This window comes from Chaetodon trifascialis, chromosome 1 (assembly GCF_039877785.1).
Source record: "Chaetodon trifascialis isolate fChaTrf1 chromosome 1, fChaTrf1.hap1, whole genome shotgun sequence".
Lineage (NCBI taxonomy): Eukaryota > Metazoa > Chordata > Actinopteri > Chaetodontiformes > Chaetodontidae > Chaetodon > Chaetodon trifascialis.
In genome coordinates this window covers 29,920,321-29,939,946 of record NC_092056.1, presented here as the reverse complement: position 1 = coordinate 29,939,946, position 19,626 = coordinate 29,920,321, and the positions used below count along the sequence as shown (strand labels likewise).

The 19,626-nt window shown below is 42.5% G+C and overlaps 1 protein-coding gene across 1 annotated transcript in view; it reads right to left on the bottom strand.

Moving 5' to 3' along the window:
* Positions 1-18,227, bottom strand: part of LOC139336336 (plakophilin-3-like) — a 29,192-nt gene extending 10,965 nt beyond the window's left edge. Inside the window, exons 1-8 of the mRNA XM_070970409.1 lie at positions 17,927-18,227; positions 11,235-11,323; positions 8,973-9,589; positions 8,557-8,680; positions 8,197-8,401; positions 7,863-8,022; positions 7,071-7,179; positions 3,310-3,474 (exon numbers count right to left, since the gene is read on the bottom strand). Of these exons, the coding sequence (XP_070826510.1) occupies positions 3,310-3,474; positions 7,071-7,179; positions 7,863-8,022; positions 8,197-8,401; positions 8,557-8,680; positions 8,973-9,589; positions 11,235-11,323; positions 17,927-18,131 (1,674 nt within the window). The 5' untranslated portion in view covers positions 18,132-18,227. The remainder of the gene's footprint in view (positions 1-3,309; positions 3,475-7,070; positions 7,180-7,862; positions 8,023-8,196; positions 8,402-8,556; positions 8,681-8,972; positions 9,590-11,234; positions 11,324-17,926) is intronic.
* Between the last annotated feature and the right edge of the window lie 1,399 nt (positions 18,228-19,626).

The window sequence follows — 19,626 nt, the reverse complement described above, 5'->3', positions numbered from 1 at the left end:
AAGCAAAGTATTGAATGCTTTTGAAAAGTGTTCGCTTCTATCCGAAGCTGAAATAGTGTCATTTAAAATAACAGTGACAGTGCTGTGCTTTTCTCTAAAAGCTGACTGGTGTGAGCTTAGAATATGCTAAGAGGAAAGTGGAGAGACATTTCTTCCTCAAATACTCTTAAGTCAGTCATTTTTCTTTATCTGTTGAAATTAAGTTAATCACAGATGACTCAGAGGGGTCTTTAAGTTTAGCATGGGGGTCAGTAATTATCTGTGAAAGATTAATATTGCTACAGACTGCCTTTAAATAATCAGGCAGAACTCAGGCAGCTTAAGTTAAAATCACCCAGAATAACAGTCTCTGACTGTTCATATTTGAGCTAATGGATCAGCTGTCTCATCAACACCTGAGCAGGAAGCAGTGGGAGGTCCGTACACTCCAACCACAAACACAGAGCTGATCTGTGCAATACACACTTTCAGAGCCAAACAGTTTTCTACTCTGACTGCATTAAGAATACAAGAAAAACAAGCTCTTGCATCTCCTCCTCTTGCATATCTGTGCATTCTCAAAAGGTTGTTATCAGTCTGAGGTAGGTTTAGATGTACAGATGTAAAAACCTAGAAAAGAGAGTTAAGCTTGCTATGGCTGACCTGATGGTAACAGAAATGCAAAAATTACAGGCGCTCATGAGTGAGATGAGAAAATCATTAGCAGTGAGGAAGAGTTCAGTGATTGGTATTGTGTCCAGGTGTGCTGCAGGAATGACTGTCACGTGCGTTTGACGGAAAAGACAGCGTGGAGAATGTTTGCAGTAATAGTACAGGTGGCCTGTACACTGGAGAGAATACCACCTCTGTTAAAAATGATTCAGGCTCCCAGAAAAGATTAAAACTATGCTGCATGAGGAGCGTACTGACTGACCATGTGTGGAGACTGAGCAGCCTGCTACAACATGTGACACCTTGGCAGAACGATGGTATCAGACAAGAGATAAAAGCAGTTTTTTGTTTTTTTTTTGCCATCCTTGAGAAGTTTAAAAAGAAGACAAACGTAAAAGAATTGGGCTTTAGTACTTCGGACTGTTGATAGACATCAACACTGTCATCATTGGTTACAGCATGGATTACAACATCTCTGGCAAGAGGATGTTTACTTAGAGATGGGATCTGCTGATCTGAGGTCTGAACCAGACAGTGGACTGCAGGATGAATGGTGGACTATTTGCAGCTGGATTGCGGAGAGGGGACATGTCCTTGGGAGCATGCCCTCTCTGGTATGGAGGTCTGAACCAGAGAGCTGGTTGCAAAACGAGGGGCGAACTGCATGTAGCTAGGTCATGAGGACAGGGCATGTTGTTGAGAGTGGCAGTCAACAGGAGATTCCAGTAATGATGGGGGGATGTGGTGGCCAGCAAGTGGTGGAAAGTCCTTTTCACCCAGAATGGATGATCACTCTTAGATCACACTTTGGATCACTCTTTGGATCACTCTTAGCAGATTGCCATGCACATTGCTTCAGTATGTGCAGAAATACAAAGCTTGCAAGGTGTACAGTGCCTAGTTCCATTGTTCAGCTATGATTGGACAATCACTGTTTGGGGGAGGGATTTAGCATACAGCCAATCTGGCCATTGGATTCAAGATATTTTAATCACGGACCAAAGGTAGGTCAAGGGAAAAACTCCATCCAAAACCATTATCATCCTTTGTAGATCCTGAATTCCCATACCAGGTTTCACAGCGGTCTAGCCAGGATATGTGAAGATTTCTTTCTTTAGATTAAAGTGTTAGGTGTATGAACAGACAGAGGGACAGATCGCTAGTGTAAGGCCCCACTAAAGCAGAATAAAAGTCCTCCCTGTTCACTCTCCATGTAGCCTGATGGATGATCTGCTCCAGGTAAGGGTTTATCACATGCAAAAACAGGTCAAACAGCATATAGTTAAACAGGTCCCTTTCTCCACACTCTAAGGGTGACATACATGTAACAGTGGGCCTGATGTTGACTCTCCATTAGCATCCATGCTATTGAAATGAGTAATGTGATCTGCTGGTTGTGTGTGTTGTATTGGAAACTGAGCCTCCCTGTGGACCTGTGGCCACTTCTAAGGTTTCTGCCTGCTAGGCCACTTATTATGAGGCTATTACTGATATACCTGAAAGAATCCTGACCTGCTTGACCTAAAGCTCAACTTTATGAGGCTTTATAAGTGAAATGTTTTTAGAATTACTCTTAAAAAGCACACTACAGTACAATGTTGAAAAATTCTACATATCTGATCATCGTGATGCTTCTTAGCAAACAGCACGAGTGCGGTAAGATGTATGTGCAGGAATACTGTGGTTCAAAGCTGATCATTGATCTATATCATGTATACATGACAGGCAGTTATATGACCTGGATACAGGAAGTCTGTGTACAATACTTCCCCTGACATGTAAACAATGAGTATGTTATTCAGCCTGTGACTCATCACAGGGCAATAAATGGATTGAATTGATGTTGTCTGTAGGACTCCAAAACAGAATAGTTAAGCAAATATAGCTTCATTTTCTCTTATTGTTGCTAAATCTGTTGAAATATATCTACATTTCAAGTCTTCAGTGAGATGTTTAAGTGGATTTTGGTGCCCAAGAAACATTCAGATGAAAAGCATTGGAGAATGACGGGGCATTGGTCATCTGTCTAAAAACAGACACGGGCACAAAGAGCAGTGACACTGACGTACTGCAAAGATAATCACAAGCAGACACGAGCATACAGCCCTTTGCTCAGCAGCAGAAATAGCATCAAGCACACGTCAGTGCACAGAGTGAATGAGGGCAGGGTAGCTTTGTACGTCTCTTAGAGGGATGTGATGGGTGTGGCTGTAGCACACGAGCTAGAAGGCTGACATAATATCCAACGAGTACACAAGCATTTGGGACAAACTTCCATTCACACTGAAGAGTGATGACAATACAAGTGAAATTCTAAGTAGTTACAATAGCATGTTGGAGTTGTGTTTCTGGCCAGCTGTCAAATGTAAGTCTAACATTCACTCTCCTTTTAGCTCTGTTTTGGTCTCCTTCACCTCCTGAGATAAATACCTGGGTCTTTAGGGTCCACAATGTCCACCAGCTGGTCTCTAACTTAGTGGTAGGTAGTATACGGTGGGTTCTTAGAGGCTTTTCACAGAAAAAAATGCTTTCAAAGTGCAGCTTTTTAGGATGTGTGAATATCCTTGAATTCAGCAGTCTGCTTGGTGTACAGTATTAGGGCAGGTGATTAAATAATCAGTGACAGGTTTGTAATTTTATAAGTGTGATGAATCTTACCTCAGTGTCCTTTTTGTTATATAGAGTAAAGCAGCCGATGGCCTCACTGTCCCTGAGGGCAGAGGCCCTCTTTGGGCCCTCCAGACGGAGACGGACTGAGGGAGGAAGCTCAGTGTACAGCTGGTAGGAGAGATTCCTCATCACACACAATGAATTCTCCAAACCCTAAACATAAAGGAAGACAGAGAGAGGAGCGATAAGAGGAGGGACAAAGTGGACAGTAATAAATAACTAACTAACCAGAGTGGACACTTAAATGTTTAACGGGTTACTGAGGAAACTTCCTTCTCCACTGAATTGTAAACCAACACAACATTGTGGGTACATTTTAATACTGACAAAAAATATGGCAGTAAGCAACACACTGGCACACTGGGAATTAATCTCCTTGTATCACGAGTAAGCCACTATGGCTCAGTCATCAGAGGGGAGGGATATTAACTGTTTGATCAATAACAATACAGGGATTTGATCATAGGAAGCAACTCATGTAAACAGCTTGATAAAATAACCCCTGAAACCAACACCTGAAGTAATCAGGTTACTTTATCATAGAAACATAGCTGATGAAGATTAATCATGAGCATTCAGCTGAAACATCACTGCACAAAATATCTGAAAGCCCTGATCAACCAAAACTGATCTAAAACTGAGCAACTGAAAATGTTCCAGATTAATGAATGGAAAATGAAGGTATGTAAGCACAGAAATTTCCAAATGGGTTAAATTTCCATTAAACAGTCAAGCAAAGACAGTCTGAGAACGTCGAATGTTTGTTGAAAATTTTGGACCAATCCATGGTTACATGAAAACTTTGGCCTGACTCTGGCACTAGATGAAAAGCCAGAGGATTAGGAATCATTGCCAAGGCGCCATGAATGTCTGATCAAAATTTCATGGCAATTAATCCAATAGCTGCTGAGATATTTCAGGGTGGACCAAGTAGAGAACTGACTGACACTGCCATTCATCCATACAGCTATGCAGCTAGCATGGCTAAAAAGCATCCCATTTTTTCAAAACCACGGGCAGTCTGAAGACTTCCAGTCTCAGAGTATAACACCTCTGACACTGACCATGACCAAAGTTAATGTTTGTTGGTGTCTATACAAAAGCAGATCTGGTTGGATCCATTTGTCGATAACTTGAGGAAGTCATCCATATATTTTCAGTGAAAATGAGCGAGTGATCCCTCAGCTACTTTACAATTTTCACACAATGGTGATTGTAGACTGTCCAGTTTAGTACATGTGCTGAGAATTGAAGGACAAGGAATTGAAGGTGGTCCTGCCAGCAAACTACAGGGAAAGGTTTTAAAGGTCTTAATGCTGACAACAATAAGCAGCAATCTTGTTTGCAAGTGAAGCACAGATTCCCCTCACTCAATTCCTAAACCTTAAATAAAACACAATTCAGCCCAACCTTTTTCCTCTGCTAAACAGGTGTTCCGATCATGACATTTTGTGAGTTTATTCTTTTTATCTGTTGGACTAAAAAAAGCGAAGAGCGCTTGTGAAATGTAGAAAACTCAAGGCTCACATACATCACCCAGCTGAAACTATGGGGGGGCTTTGCTATTGGACCATCATCTCTTGAGGGTCAAAGTGGTATTATGAGACTGGACATGCCAAGGCTAGCAGGTTAGCATGCTAAGCTTCAGTAGATATCTCTATAACACAATACATAGACATCTTAACTGAAATGAAATTTCCCCTCCAGGGGACTAATAAAGGCATTCTGATTTGACGTACTGTCAGAACTGTTTTTCATTCTTTTGATAATGTTAGGTCAAATCGATTGTTTTCAACTAAAACTATGGCCATATGTTACACATTGTACCTCTGAAACTGAGGACACCCCCCAGGGCATGCTCATCCAGTCAGGTGCAGAAAGGGTTCATGTGGATGTTTAACAAAAGCAGCGCAGGAATCAATCATCTTGGTTAAAGGTTTATCCAAGTGTCTGCAAAGCAATTCTGGTCTGTTGCTTGTGTTTCAAACTCAAGTCAACTGCTGAAGAGAGCCAAACCACAGTGAGCGAAGAAGAATGCAAGGGGAACGGTTTCCTCACATATCAAATACAGAAGAGTAAGTATTCCCTTACGTGACAAGTCATGCAGGACCCTGTGCCTCACAATGAGCCAGTGAAAGTATGGTGCACTCAGAGAGAGTACTGAATTGGGTAACAAGCTGACATTCCTTAGTGATTAATCCACATGTGCTATTCCAGTGTAGCTGCCAGCTGAAGTAACACTACAGAAAAATTACTTATTATTTACAATAAATCTCATGAAAATACCTAAACCAACAACAAATTGATTCTACTAAGCGGTCACACTCTGATATATGTTATTTGTCTGTGCCAAAGAGCTCTATTGTTCTCCAAAAACAACTACAAACGCACAAGTGAGCCACACTGTTGCACTGGGTGTCATGTTCCTTCATTTTATGAACACAGTTTATTCTGTCCCACAATGCCACATTAGATACTCACTATAGCAATACATGTGCAATAATCCGCCACTGAATATAGTCCCCAACAAAGGCACTACTTCCTGTTGAGTAACATTTGATAAAACCTACAGTGACCAGCCGTTTTAGGAAATTAGGGAGCCTTTGTGAAATATCATTAAAGCGCCGTATTTGTGAGTTTTACAGATTCACATCTTCACTAGAGAACTAGCTGATCCGATAGAGTGGTTCTGGAGTGATCCTGACATATTTAATAGTTTGTATCAGATAAAGGTTCAGACACAGAGGTTGGCAAAATATACGGATTCACTAAGCTCAGACCCTAACAAGTCTTTTATCTCTCCTATCTTGTTCTTATTACAGAGAAGTGTCTAAAATATTCTGCTAAGAGCTTCTTGATTTCACCATTTCACAAACACCACAGCAGCATGTCATATCAAGTAATGCTAATGAATATTAATCCTGTGAGTAACTTGATAACGAGGCAAAAGAAAACTCGGCTGCTACAGGTTTGCGTGCTCTCTGAGGCCGGCGTCTGGAACTGGCCAGAGACTGTTTGTGAGGGAAGAAGCTTCACTCTGTTACTCTGCTGTACAATCGCAAGGGCCTGAATGTTTCGGTAGTTCCTACAGCTCCAACAGTGATACATGGTCTCTCTAGCTCACGTCAGTTTCATGAATCACGTTCTCCACTTAAACTTTTATTCACATCATTGCAATAATTTTAAGATAATCAACCTCATAGTTATGAGACAGAAACTTTAGTGTTTGGATCAAGTAATTTAAAATCCAAATTTAAAATACAGGGTATCAGATTATGTAGGTTCATAGTTGTTATTTCAGTGTGTCAGATACATGTTTAATTAACATTTAGGTGAATACAAGTATCTAAATTGACAGTATTGATGGACTCAGATCAGGATCTGGACCACAAGAATCCCTAGCAGTTTCGTGGACAGTTTATGTCACAAAGTACTGAAAGCAGGACGAGCAATGCATTGTTCGTTTGCGCCATTGAGTCATTTGCTGGCAATAGGTAAAACACGCAAGCCCTCTCTTTTAACTTAAATACGTTGTTAAATGTCATTAGATGCTGCTGAGTCTTTCATTTTGTGTAACCTTGACTTTTTTGGTTTTTCATCTCCAGCTTTGGTGGTTAGAGCTCATTGCTACAGATGTTTTAAAGGGCCTGCCAGTGTGGTGCATTGTAGCCATAATGACCATCGTGATTTTCAAATCATTGTTATTTTCAGTGTATAAAAATGTCACAGGCTATTACAGGGACAGTCACCTTGTCATCTGCTCTCTCCTCCTGTTCAATGTAGGACACCAGAGAGTCCACCAGGCCTCGCATATCTCTCATCTTCTGTCTCGTCCTCTCATTCACTGAGCTCAAGTTCCTATGCATACATTACACACACACACACACACACAGACAATTATAGCCAGGTTAAGCTGTCAGAACATAATGGAGTAAAGCTGTCTCACTAAAATGAATCTTTGATCTTTGAGTGACTTAAGCACAAACTAAACAAAGCTCTCTTCAGTAACAGCCCCTCCACTTTGAAAAAATACTGTATTTTCTGGAGCTTACTGCACTTACATGTAATTCTATCTCTGTCAACAAAACTCTGCAGAGGCTCAAACGTGCTTTACAAGCTGTAACCTGAATGCAGCTTGTTTCGTGTGATAAAAATGAAAAATTAGTTATATATATATATATTGGTTTATATGATCAAAATTCTTTGTTGAGAGAAGGCACCAGCAGTTCTATGGTGCACGTACATGAAAGCTGCATTATTCAAAGTCATAAAGAGATCAGCGGTCTAAATGCACCTCGGAGTAATGTGTTTTGACGAATAAAGAACTGGGTCAGCAAATCCAGCTGGTGTTTTGTTTCCAATAGAACAACCAAGCACTGACTCTGTTCTTAACTCTAGTTTTTGCCTCTGGCTGTAATCTCTGTAAGAATGGCACATAAGGTTTATGGATACTGTAGTATTTAGTGCCATTCAAGTAACCCAACTGAGGGAAATGATTTGGTTCTACAGTGATTCTACAGCATGGCTTTCTGTGCGGTCACCTGAGGCAGCCGGTGGTATTGTAGAAGATGTCTCTCTCAGATGGGCTCAGAGGGATGCTGCTGCACAGAGGAATCAGTACTTTCTCTGTCAGCTCTGGTAAAGCTTCCTTGGACAGCTTCTCCTTCAGGTTGTCTCTGGAGGACAGATTCCACAGGACCCCTGCAGCCACAACAGGATTTCATTCTGTTGTCTGTATAACTGAGTACTTCAAATCATAAATCAGCAGCATCACCTGGATTATGTGACTTAATTATGGACTGGTACTTCTCAGTGTATGGACACAGGCTACATGAGCAGGGTTCAAACCAGTCACAAAACAACGACCATTACTACCTGTGATGGTCTTTCGAAGCTCCTCATCAGGCTCGCCCAGGATGCTGATGAGCTGCATCACTCCGCCCGCATTTACGAGCGCTGCCTTGTTGTCGGCGTTTTCGTAGATGAGGTTCCGTGTGGCGCCAGTGGCATAACGCTGCACTGCTTGGTTGTCACTGGAGAAAAGCTGAACCAGAGCTGGGATGCCATGCAGTGCACGGACCTGAGAGAGGATCAGGAAGAGCACGCAACATATACTGTAAATACACACATACAGAGAGGAAGTGCTGGTGGTGAATAAATGGCAGACATAAATAATATAAATACAGCAAGTGAGGGAAATATAACCAAACACAGCCAAGTGCAAGCTGCTGTTACCTGGTTTTTGGCATTGTTGCTGTGATAACATTGGTGCTGTATGTATGCGGCTCCCAGAACTTGCAAGGCAGTATCTGACTCAGACAGATACCTCACAGCTGTAGCCATGTCCATACCCTGCATCCTACACACACACATATACAAGCTTTATATTAACAATAGCTATGCCTGAAACCAATAATTATTTTCATCATTCATTTTGATTTATGTTTGTAAAAAATCTGAATAAGTGACACTATGAGCTGCACAGTCATAGTGACGTCACACTCGTCCTCTTCTTCTGCAGGACACTTCTGTCTGATAGCACTAATTCATTGTAAAACTAATTCATCCATCTGAGAAGGCTACAATAAAGCCAATTCGAGCCAGTAGTGGCCCAGATGTCTTAGCCAGGCAAATTAGTGAATATGTCTCACTCTTCCAGTGGGTCATTGCTGTGTATTGATGCTCCGTCCAAGATATCCACTCCTTTCCCGACACTCCTCACACTGCGGAGCGAGGCGGCCCGGTGGAGGGGGGCTTGGTACTGCCCTGTTCCCATGACATGGTTGCCCCTGGACACGTGCTGTTGCCACTGTGTCCTCCAGCCGTCCCCTGCCATGGGGACGCCTCTGCCAGTCCCCACCCAGCCCTCCTGGCCAAAGCTAGAGCCCTGCTGCTGGTAGTGCTGCTGTCGGTTGGTAATACGGCTGATGGTGCGGTGGGAGGGACCTTTGTAGGTGTATTGACATGGCAGCTCCTCCTGCCAGTAGCCTCTTTCCTGGGCCAGTGTCCCGCTGAGGCTGCGCCTTAGGGTGCCGGGGGGAGGCACAGTGATGGGGAAGGAGGCTTTCTCTGGAGGGACCAACACAGTGACAGGAAATGCCTCCTGGTCTGCCTGGCACAGTGACTTCGAGCGTCTGCTTCTGCTGTGTGACTGGGAGGTCTGGAAGCTGCTATGGATCATGCTGGTTCCTTTATTCCTCACCCTAGAGGTGGTTTCCACAGCAGAGCGAGTGGAGAAGCCAGAGGAGTGAAGGGGTCTTGTGGGTACCTGCAGGGTGGGTGGTTAATAAAAGGTTAGCAGACACACTGCAGCAGGCAAAGATAAATACTCTTTTTTTTCCCCCCAATTTCTCATATAAAAAGGCACTTTTTTTTTTTATAATTTCCCCTCGTGGGACTAATAAAGGAAAATTGAATTGAACTTTTTCTTTTCTTCCTGAGAGCTGGAAAAAAATGTTATAGAGAGGCTCTTACAGTGCAGGCAAGGAGAGAAAAGTATCTTCTTTTCAAGGCATTTTTCAAGAAACAACACTTTATGCTACTCAAACTGTCCTGGACAGGAAAAAGGCGTTGTAAGAGGTTCAACATACAACAGCTCTTCCTCCTCTGCTTCATGAAAGCCTGGCTACTGTAAGCTGCAGGAAGCTCGCTGCTGCCTTTACATTGTTACACTGGCCAGTTAAAAGCAACAGGCAAACGTCCTGTTTATATTTTTCTTCTGTCTTTACATTGTTCTGAGTTTGGTCAGCAGTGTTGCTCAGCATTTTCCTTCTCAAGGAAACATTATTCTCAGACAGAACTGGCTCATTGCTTTCAAGTGTGTGTGTGTGTGTGTGTGTGTGTGTGTGTGTGTGTGTGTGTGTGTGTGTGTGTGTGTGTGTGTGTGTGTGTGTGTGTATGCTTGACATACAGGTTTCCAGTCAAGGAAGGACTACTGTTTTACAGAAAGAGTAGTTTTTTTTTTTTTACATGGGTATAGTTTCAACTTTGCTCTGATTTTCATAGATTTGGCTGAGTTTGACATCTTGGAACGCAATGAAATCTGTACAAACGACAACAAAGGGGCAAGAAACACGAACAGTCAGTCAGACTGGTTGTAAATAAGCCAACAGTCTATCTAGATCATCTACACCACTTTATCTGGAGGTAAATCAGAAATTGATTACAGTACAAGAGGTCAATTTTAAACCAGTCTGTCTGGGGACACATTGGCTTGTACTTTTGTTTTGTTTTCTCTTTTTGGGTTTGTCCAACTCACCCAACTCTTTAAAGGTCCCGTAATTTCTAAATCAGATTTTTTTCCTGCCAGTTTGAAGGCTCTAAAACAGACTAACATTTAACCAAATTAATAAAATCTAAAAAATCCAGATAATTAAGCAGGGGGCATTGAGGGGGACTCAATCACAGCTATCGACCAGATCTGAGCAAGTAACTTAGTTCAGTGTTCTTAATACTGATAGAGTTGCAGGCCAAAACAATAAAACTAGAACAATAAGACAGAAGTTATAATAAATCTGAATAATCTTTTAACAGTCAATGATGAGATTTATAATACAATGTCATTGCTATTGTAGTCCACACAGCCAAACTCTGTGTACTGTATGAGTAAACTCCACAAAGACCATCAATCAAACTTAGAGCTTTCTGGCTGGAGGTCTGCAGTGAATCACCAGAGTTTGCACGGTATAAAATACCAAAACAACTATTGTAGTATTCCCGAAGAACTAACCATTCAGGCCACTCTAAATGTCCACACTTGAACTTGTTATGATCCCTTTGCTGTCTTTGACTGAAGCTATGCTAAACCTTTCCCAAACCTCCAGTGTTTTTTGCACAGATCTGAACTGGACAGTTGTTGTGAATGTTTTCTTGCATGTATTATGTGCACAGCAGTACTGGCAGGTGGTACTTACAGCCATGGTGCGGCTGGGCATGTGTATCATGGACCTGGAACTGAAACCATGGGTGTGGGTGTAGCTCTTTGCCTCGGGAAAGCTGTAGTCTAGACAAGGAGAAGAAAGAAAAAAGATTAATGTTTTCCATCAGTACATGTCCAAAAAATGTACTATTACTGCAGAATGTCAGCTCAGGTTATACAGACTGCACAGACGGATAAGAAAGTGACCTAAAGTGTTACTGTTTATATCCTGCCGGACAGACCAGCTTGACAGATCACTGTTAAAAATGAGCTTCACCATGTTTCAGCCCACATGCTGACATGCTCACAATGATAATGCTAAAATGCTTATGTTTAGAGAGGCAATATTTACCAAGGTCACCATCTTAGCTTTTTGAGTTAGCATGCTAACATTTGGTAATAAACACTAAACAGAAAGTACAGCTGAGGCTGGGTGAAGAGTCGGGGGATCACGTCAGTCATTACCTTACATCCTGAGGGCCACATGAATGTCTCTACCTAATTTTATAGCAATCCATAAGTCCCAAAGCATTCAGGGGATCATTAGGATACACTGTCTGGAAGCCATCAATCCATTAAGTAGGTGTCAAGATATTTCAGTCTGGACTGCAGTGGTCATCCATAGAGGCCACTGAACAAATGTATAGCACGGATGGATTCACTTCAGCTCACTAATGTACACTGACATGAAGACATTTGGATAAAGGAACCTTATAAAGATCTCACACTGTCGCCACATGACAAGAGCACATTAAAACATCATATAAGTGAGCTGCTATGGGTTGAGCAGAGGGAGGAAGGCGGAGCGGTGCCTGTAGTAAATTGCTTGGAGAAAACAACACACACCATCCAGTCCAACAGGACGGAAGGAAGGAGGGAGGCGATGGTGCTGGGAGGGGAGGTGGGCTGCATGCCTGAGCATAAGCATCACCAGTTCAGAGGGCAGGGAAGGTACCCTCAAACAAGACCGGCACAATGAGGAGAGCACACACAGCATATAACCAACAATTAAACATTTGCTATTTATCAGATTTGATTCTTCAATATTTAAACCAGAGCTCCACTCTTTGTAAACTTTATCTGCTGATCACAAATTGGAACTACTGGGTTAAACATTTAAAGGGAGCCTCTTGGTAGGCGAATGGTTAAAGCACATCCTGCGTAACCACACAGACCACACAAAGTGTCATCTGTAGGATTCTGATCTATGACGCCTGCTGCGTGTCACACCACTCGCTCCCCCGTTTCCTGTCTGTCACTCCACTGTCCCTATGCAGTAAATGCAAAACATTATTGCATAAAAACTTCCATTTAAAGCTGGGTAGAGTCATCTTTGTGCTTTTCATGTGCACAGGCATTAGCATTTGACAACCGTTTTAAGTGGTGCTTAACATCATGCTAATCACGACTTTCAATTAGAGAACAATGGAAAAAAAAAAAAATCTACTGTTTTAAAATACAGTTCTTTGGTACAAATGGAGCAACGCTGTGTGTTGTAGAGAGAAGTTAACTACCACTCTAAAGAAACACTGCATGAAACATGTATCATTAAGTTCAAAACTGTGCTCCCTGCACCACGGTGGGCTGATGTCAGAGATTATACCGTGCAAAAGCTGAGTCAGTTTTGGACAAATTCTGCAACTCTGGTGCATGGATTTGTAACTGCAAGTATAAATTTGCTCCTGCTTTAATTCGCACTTCTGGTTGTGTCATCCACAGCAATAGCAATGACTCATGGGTACTATGTGCTCATGATTCTATACTATTTAGAGCTATGTGCCATACCAAGCTAACAAAGCAAAACATGATGCAGTATTTGAGATGAAGTGCTGTATTTATAACCAGTCATTATAAATCAACCCCCCAGGCGACTGTCATATCATGGCTCCCTCCTCTCTATGTCGCCTGTTTTCCCTGCCCTCACATGTGTCCGTTTGGAAAAACTAGAAACTCTTCTGATTTCCAATGAGGTTGGGCAACATGCCATACAAAGTAGTTCTGATCAAACACAACCGTTACTGTACATGTTTAAGACCTTGGTGATGGTCCAGGAAAGTGGGAGTCTTTGCAGCAGTGGATCTGGTGCAGCTCCCCTTTCCTTGATCCCATGGCCTTGCAGATATCCAGACCTATGTATCAGGGTGCCTTGAGTAGTGTTAGATATGTCTTAGTTGGAAGCAGGATAATACTGACTGTGTAAAAACACACTCACATCCACTGAGGAATCCAGAATATGGGAGTGTTGCTATCTGAAGTTTAAACATGGTTTTAATCAACTCCTCTCTCACAGTTTTATGACTGTGATTAAGTCCATCTTCCACCATGAGGCTGTTTTCTCTTTGGCTTCTGCAAAACAAGAAGCCTCTCAGTGATTTATGTGTGCAGCTCCTCTCCTTCACCACGAGCCATTACTGGTACCCAGCCAAGCCTTTCTCAACACCATCTCAGTACTTTCAGTCCGTGTCACAAGCTCATCTTCCACTAAAGCTCCAATCCTGGTCCTCCCCAAAAAACAACCCTATTCTCCAGCACGAGTAATAACTCCAACAGTCACAGCCCAATGCAATGTTAAATACACCCCAAATGCCATATTTTAGCTAATGAAGTTAATAGTTTTAAAGATTGTCTTGGACTTATCAGGGGGGATATTTTAACCTATATCCGTAGACAAATGTCTAATTGTCCCCTGCAGATGGCAACCTTATTGAAATACCTTCGTCTGCACAGATCGTCCAACCAGACGACAGACTGACAAATATCATCATCCTCGCTAGTAAAAAAAATGTCGTGGTATTCTGTGACTTTAACTAGCACCCAGGTCAAGTCAAGTGAAGACCAGAGACATCAGGCTGTGCTCCCATTTCCTCTCATCAAAACTCATACATACAAGTAAAACAACAGGGACAGGACTGTGTACAGAACTAACTCCTTCTATTACACTGGATTGAACATCTGACTTTAAACTTGGTAGTAGGACGATCACATTCCTCGCTCATGTCCTCATGACCTTTGCTCCTTAAGTACAGATCAATTTTTTTCAACAAGAGTTGTAGTTAAAATGGATCAGATGTTTTCACAACCTTTCAAACTTGGTGGAATATTTACCGGAGGTACTGAAATAAATACTGGGCATGATTACAAGTCAGGGTTAAAAGGCAAGGCTCTCAGTTTCTGACAGTGTATACAGCATGCTGTATTTTAGATCTCAGGACATACAAAGTCTACAAAGTCCATTAAGTGCTATCATTGAGGAAAAATAGTCTGTCCTGCACTGTCAAATTCAGTCAGATCAAGATAATCCACTTTTCTCTGATGCTTAGCCCTCAAGTTTTATGGTCCAGTGAAAAATGTCAGACACTCAGCGTGACAGCAGGTCTTACTCCACTAGCTGAAGCACAGCCGCTCTAAAATAGACTCTGATACCATGCTGTGAAGAGGAGATTGGAAAGGAATGTTCAACGCACAAGGTGGTCAGTGAGTTTAGGGTGGGCGTGGAGCCTGACAGACACCATAGCATCCATTCTCCTTCAATTTCTATTTGGATACATTCCAACTGAGAGACTGGAGTCGACATGTCTGTTTGTTCACACTCATCCACACCAGCATCTCTGGTGACTGCATGAATTTCTGTCTGAGTTTGCATTATTTTGCTCTGTGGGTGTCTCCATCTGTTTCCTGTGCTTTAATTTTCATTGAGGCTGCGCTGCATCCAGATTATGCTGAATTCAGACCACAGCATGTGAAATATGTGAAATATGTGAAATACGTGAACTTGATCTGATTTTGCCAAACCCCATTCAGTTCCATTCAACTTCAAATGTCACACAAAACAAACTCCAACCTCAGGCCACAACAGGTGATGTAATAACTTTGATCTCAAAGCACAATTTCACTTACATAGGCAACAAGAAAATAATATATAAACATAACATGCACTAAAATATTTAACGTTTAAACACCATGGGAGTGGTTTTGCATGTGTTAGCCAATCAGATTTTGCCACGACCTCTGTGAGCCAATCATCGTGTTGCTGCGGTTTCAAACTGTTCCTTTGCCTGTTGCTGTCAGCTGTCCCGTCACATCGATGCAGCCCTCCTTCAGCCCCTTCACCAACAATCTTCATCACAACCACTCCCCCAGTTGGTCCTTCCACTGAGCTCATTGGAAGTCCTGTTCCACATCTCTTCATTCAGATCTTCAGGCAAAGCCCCTTACCCCTTCACCACCACCACCACCACCATCACCACCAGTGTCTACACCATATCAGGGGGATATTCCTATACAGCTCATGGCATCACCCCCCTTAAAAATACAATGTCACAAAGGGGTCTAAAAACCAATTCTATTACCTTGAAAACATGCGTATTTAAGTTACACATGTTTTGTCATTGTTACTTCACAAAAACAAGAGATTCAATCTGAAAAGCAATCTGTGGTGGTTTGGAGTGAGCCCTTTTACTAATGACAGGATCTCACACGAGATCACATGCAGCTCTCAAACAACATCCTGACTCCCTCATCGGTCAAAATGAGCTCCAGTTGTCTTATCAGACAGAGGGCGGAGCAGCAGCCGTAAGGAGGAGATGTATCTCCTTCCTCTCCCACTCTTTCCGTTAAAAAGACTAATGGCAGGGTCACGATCCAGTCTGCCAGGAGACAGATGTGGATCAGACATCTGAACTTCTCAAGCTCACTGGCCACTATTCTACACCTGCACGTCAAGACAGAGACCATGAGGTGTTCATGGATCTGTGTACTCAATAGTCACTTTTGGATCATACTTACATTTTACTTCCATACTTCATTCATGGAAACGAAGTTCCTGCTCAACATGTGAACATTTACAACTCCAAACTATCCTGATGGGAATCTGTGATGTCATGAATTAAAGTTTCCATGGAGAGGAAAAAAACAGGAAATGACCAGGAAATAACACGCTTGTAGGTTCTCATAGCTCACAAACACACATCTGTGCATTAGATAGGGATAATAACCTCAACTTGTGCTTTTGGGTCAAGTTTTATGTGATTCACACTCGTCCAATTGTATACATTTCTTTATACATTTGTTATCGCATACCAAAAAACAGCGATTGATGGCTTTGTAAAGCCAGCTGACACAGTAATCATCGAGGAATAAACACATTCATGAGAAATGACTTAATGGCCTGGCTGCTAAAGTCCAGTGATATCAATCCTCTGGACAGCCTTCTGCTCAAGCGGACCACAATAACAAGCGTGTTCATGTGCTTTAACAAAGAGATGCTGAAGCTCCAGCTTTTATCAGAACTAAAGTAAGGCCAACACAGTACTGAACAGGGGTCTCTATTTCATTGATCAAGTGACTGACAAAAAGCAATGCTGAAATTTCAAAAATTCCACATCATCAGTTTCCTGCATGCTGTCTGTGTAACAGATTTCCCATCTTGGTTGCATAACAGCTCAGGTTCACATCTGTTGTTGCTTTGTGTTGAGATGGACTTTCCCAAACTTTATGAGCAACCGTGTTCTCATGGTGCATGTATTCATGCTGGACGGTCTGGTGCATGACGTTCTGGTTGGTATGTACGCTAACTTTCTTCAGTGATATATTGGAGTATTAGTGTTTATGGAGGTGCTTGGAGAATGAAAACCAAACTTAAAGCACACTGCTCAGAAAAGATGTAAAGCCATGTTTCATGACATCTTTAACAACAATGATGTGTTAATGCTGAGGAAAAATACTAATTACACCATAAATTGGATAAAAAAAGCTACAGTGAAGTCACAGTTCAATCTGTACAAATGCAACAGGTTTCATGCTGTGTGTTCATGTGTTGAACAGATTAAATGACTTGTTCACGCATCGGTTTATGAGTAACACTTAGTTTAAAGCTGCACTCATGACTATTTCTATATTAACAGTATTCCGTGCTCAAAGGGGTCACTCATAGTGACAAACTCACCAAGAATTACCACCTGAAATATTTGAGCATTTCTCAGCTCCCTGTTTACTCTCTGTCGCCTGATGTCCAGGAGCAGCAGCAGCACAAAGGCTCTGATAGAGCCAGTGTCCACGACCTGCCCGGCAAACGGCACACAGAGACAGAGTCTGGACCGAGCTGGTGAATCAGAGTGCAGCATTTAACAGCTGGAAAGTCAGGACAAGAGCTGAAAGGAGCCTGAATCTTAGACTGAGCAGTCATCAGGTGGCCAGACAATTTCAAAGGCTGTCGCTCTGTGTGAACAGGCAAGTGTTTCCAACGCAGATGATAATGTGTCCCTGTTGTGCTTCCACTTCACCCAAAACGTCCAAAATAAAAGCAGCAGCGTAGCATCAGGCCTTCAAGGATGTGAAGTCCAACAGGTCCCGCTGTAACAGCTTTCTTCTCTTTTTAGTTTACTCTCTCCTCTCTTGTTTGGTAATCTGAGATTAATTTGTTTTATTGTTTAATATCATTTCATAGCCTCAAACACAGATTAATCTGTAGCTGTTTTGGTTAAACATGGCTCTACTTTTTAAACATTCCATGTTTGTTCTAAATCAAGGAATTTGATCCTTACTTGAAGTGCTTTTCATGCTTCATGGGGTGGTGGAGGTCGGGGTTAACAGTCCAAAACTCAGTTATGTTACACTTTCATGACGCAGAGCCATGCACAGGCACCAGGGGCCAATCTGAAGCCTAATGCTTAACGCCAAGTGTCTCACCTGTTGATCCGACCAGCGAGTCGTCCAGTCGGGGCAAAGAGGAGGACTTCTTCTCAGCCAACCGCATCCGGACCTGCTCCCGGACCCTCCTGGCTTTAGCCATCGGGTCCGGAGACGGACCGTCCGAGGGAACCACATAGGCGGTGCAGGAGGAGTTGGGCTGCAGAGCGGACAGAAAGCAGCCCTCCGCCACCGCGACACTCATCCTCACAGCGGGAAACGATCCACTTCAGCCGGGCACAGAGAGAAAGGCGGCGGGCGCGGCTCGTCCGGTGTCTCTGTTCAGTGTCCGTTATGAAATGGAGATCAGCCCGACTGTGTGTGTGGAGGCGGGACCAGAGCGCACCTAGTGCCCAGGACAGCCCTGTGCGCTGCAGTCACACTGCACGCAGCGCACTTTTTCAACGATGGAAAGTAACTCGGATGCAGTTTTTTATGAAGATAATAAGCTGATTATCAGTAATATGTTCACTGACGACGAATCCCCCCCTCCAAAAAACAAAACAAAACAAAACAAAACAAAACAAAACAAAACAAAACAAAACAAAACAAAACAAAACAAAACAACAAAAGGCTTTTCCAATACAATATCAGCGCGTAGTGACTGCAGCACGATGACACTGAGAGGCTGGGTTAAGTTTAGGGGGATCATGGTCTGGTTTCTGACTGAGACCACCATCTTAACCTTAGCCTAAGTGCCTTTGTCATAGTCCTGTGTGTGTGTGTGTGTGTGTGTGTGTGTGTGTGTGTGTGTGTGTGTGTGTGTGTGTAACTTCAGTGAAACAGCACAAATAGATTATTATTATTATTATTATTATTATTATTATTATTGCACAATTAACATGTCTGACTGACAACATTATTACAAATGTACAAGTGTTCATGCTTTGTAACTTGTGTGTCTGCACAGGCCATGGGTGGAAAGTCAAGTTGTGTGTACTGTCAGAAAAACACGCACCTCAAGCTATGTATAAAGTTACTGGTCAAGTGACTTCCTTTCTGCTGGATGGTTCATTATCTGACACACACTTACACTGTGCCTGCACATAGCCAACAGGCAGGGCTGGTGAATTTCAGACGGCTGAGTAATTGTACTGGTTGTCTTCACCTGTGTGGGGACTCGTTATCATCTGTGATCACTGACATGTCCCAATGCTGTGATGTTGACCTTAGGCTGCACCTTAAACTGCTGTAGTGAAGCCCCCGTGTCTGGGATTTACGACTTTAATGATCAGCAAATACACTGTGGCAGACAGTGCACAATGAAGATGTTGTCATTAGCTGATACCTGTGTTGACAGCTTTGCCGCCATGCAATAATGATCTGATCACTATCATCCACTTTTCACTTTCTGCTTTTAAAGTTGTCCAACAACAGAAATAAAAATATGTCAGTGAGAGCAACTGGATCTTGAAATCAACTATATTCCAAGACAATAAAGGTTTACCAGATGACACTTACCAGCATAACTCGGTTAGTACCACTTACTAACCGAGTCTGTCCAACTCTTGAGCAGACAGGTTGTTTGGCAACTGAAGAGGCATTAGTGGCTTGTTGTTCACATGTTTCAGTGTTTTCAGAAATATTTATGGAAACAGCCTAAAACACTCGTGCTGATACAGAAAATATTCATAAGTACGCAGAGTTTTAAGTCCTTGACCTGATGATGAAGGTAGATGAAACATCATATGACCACCAAA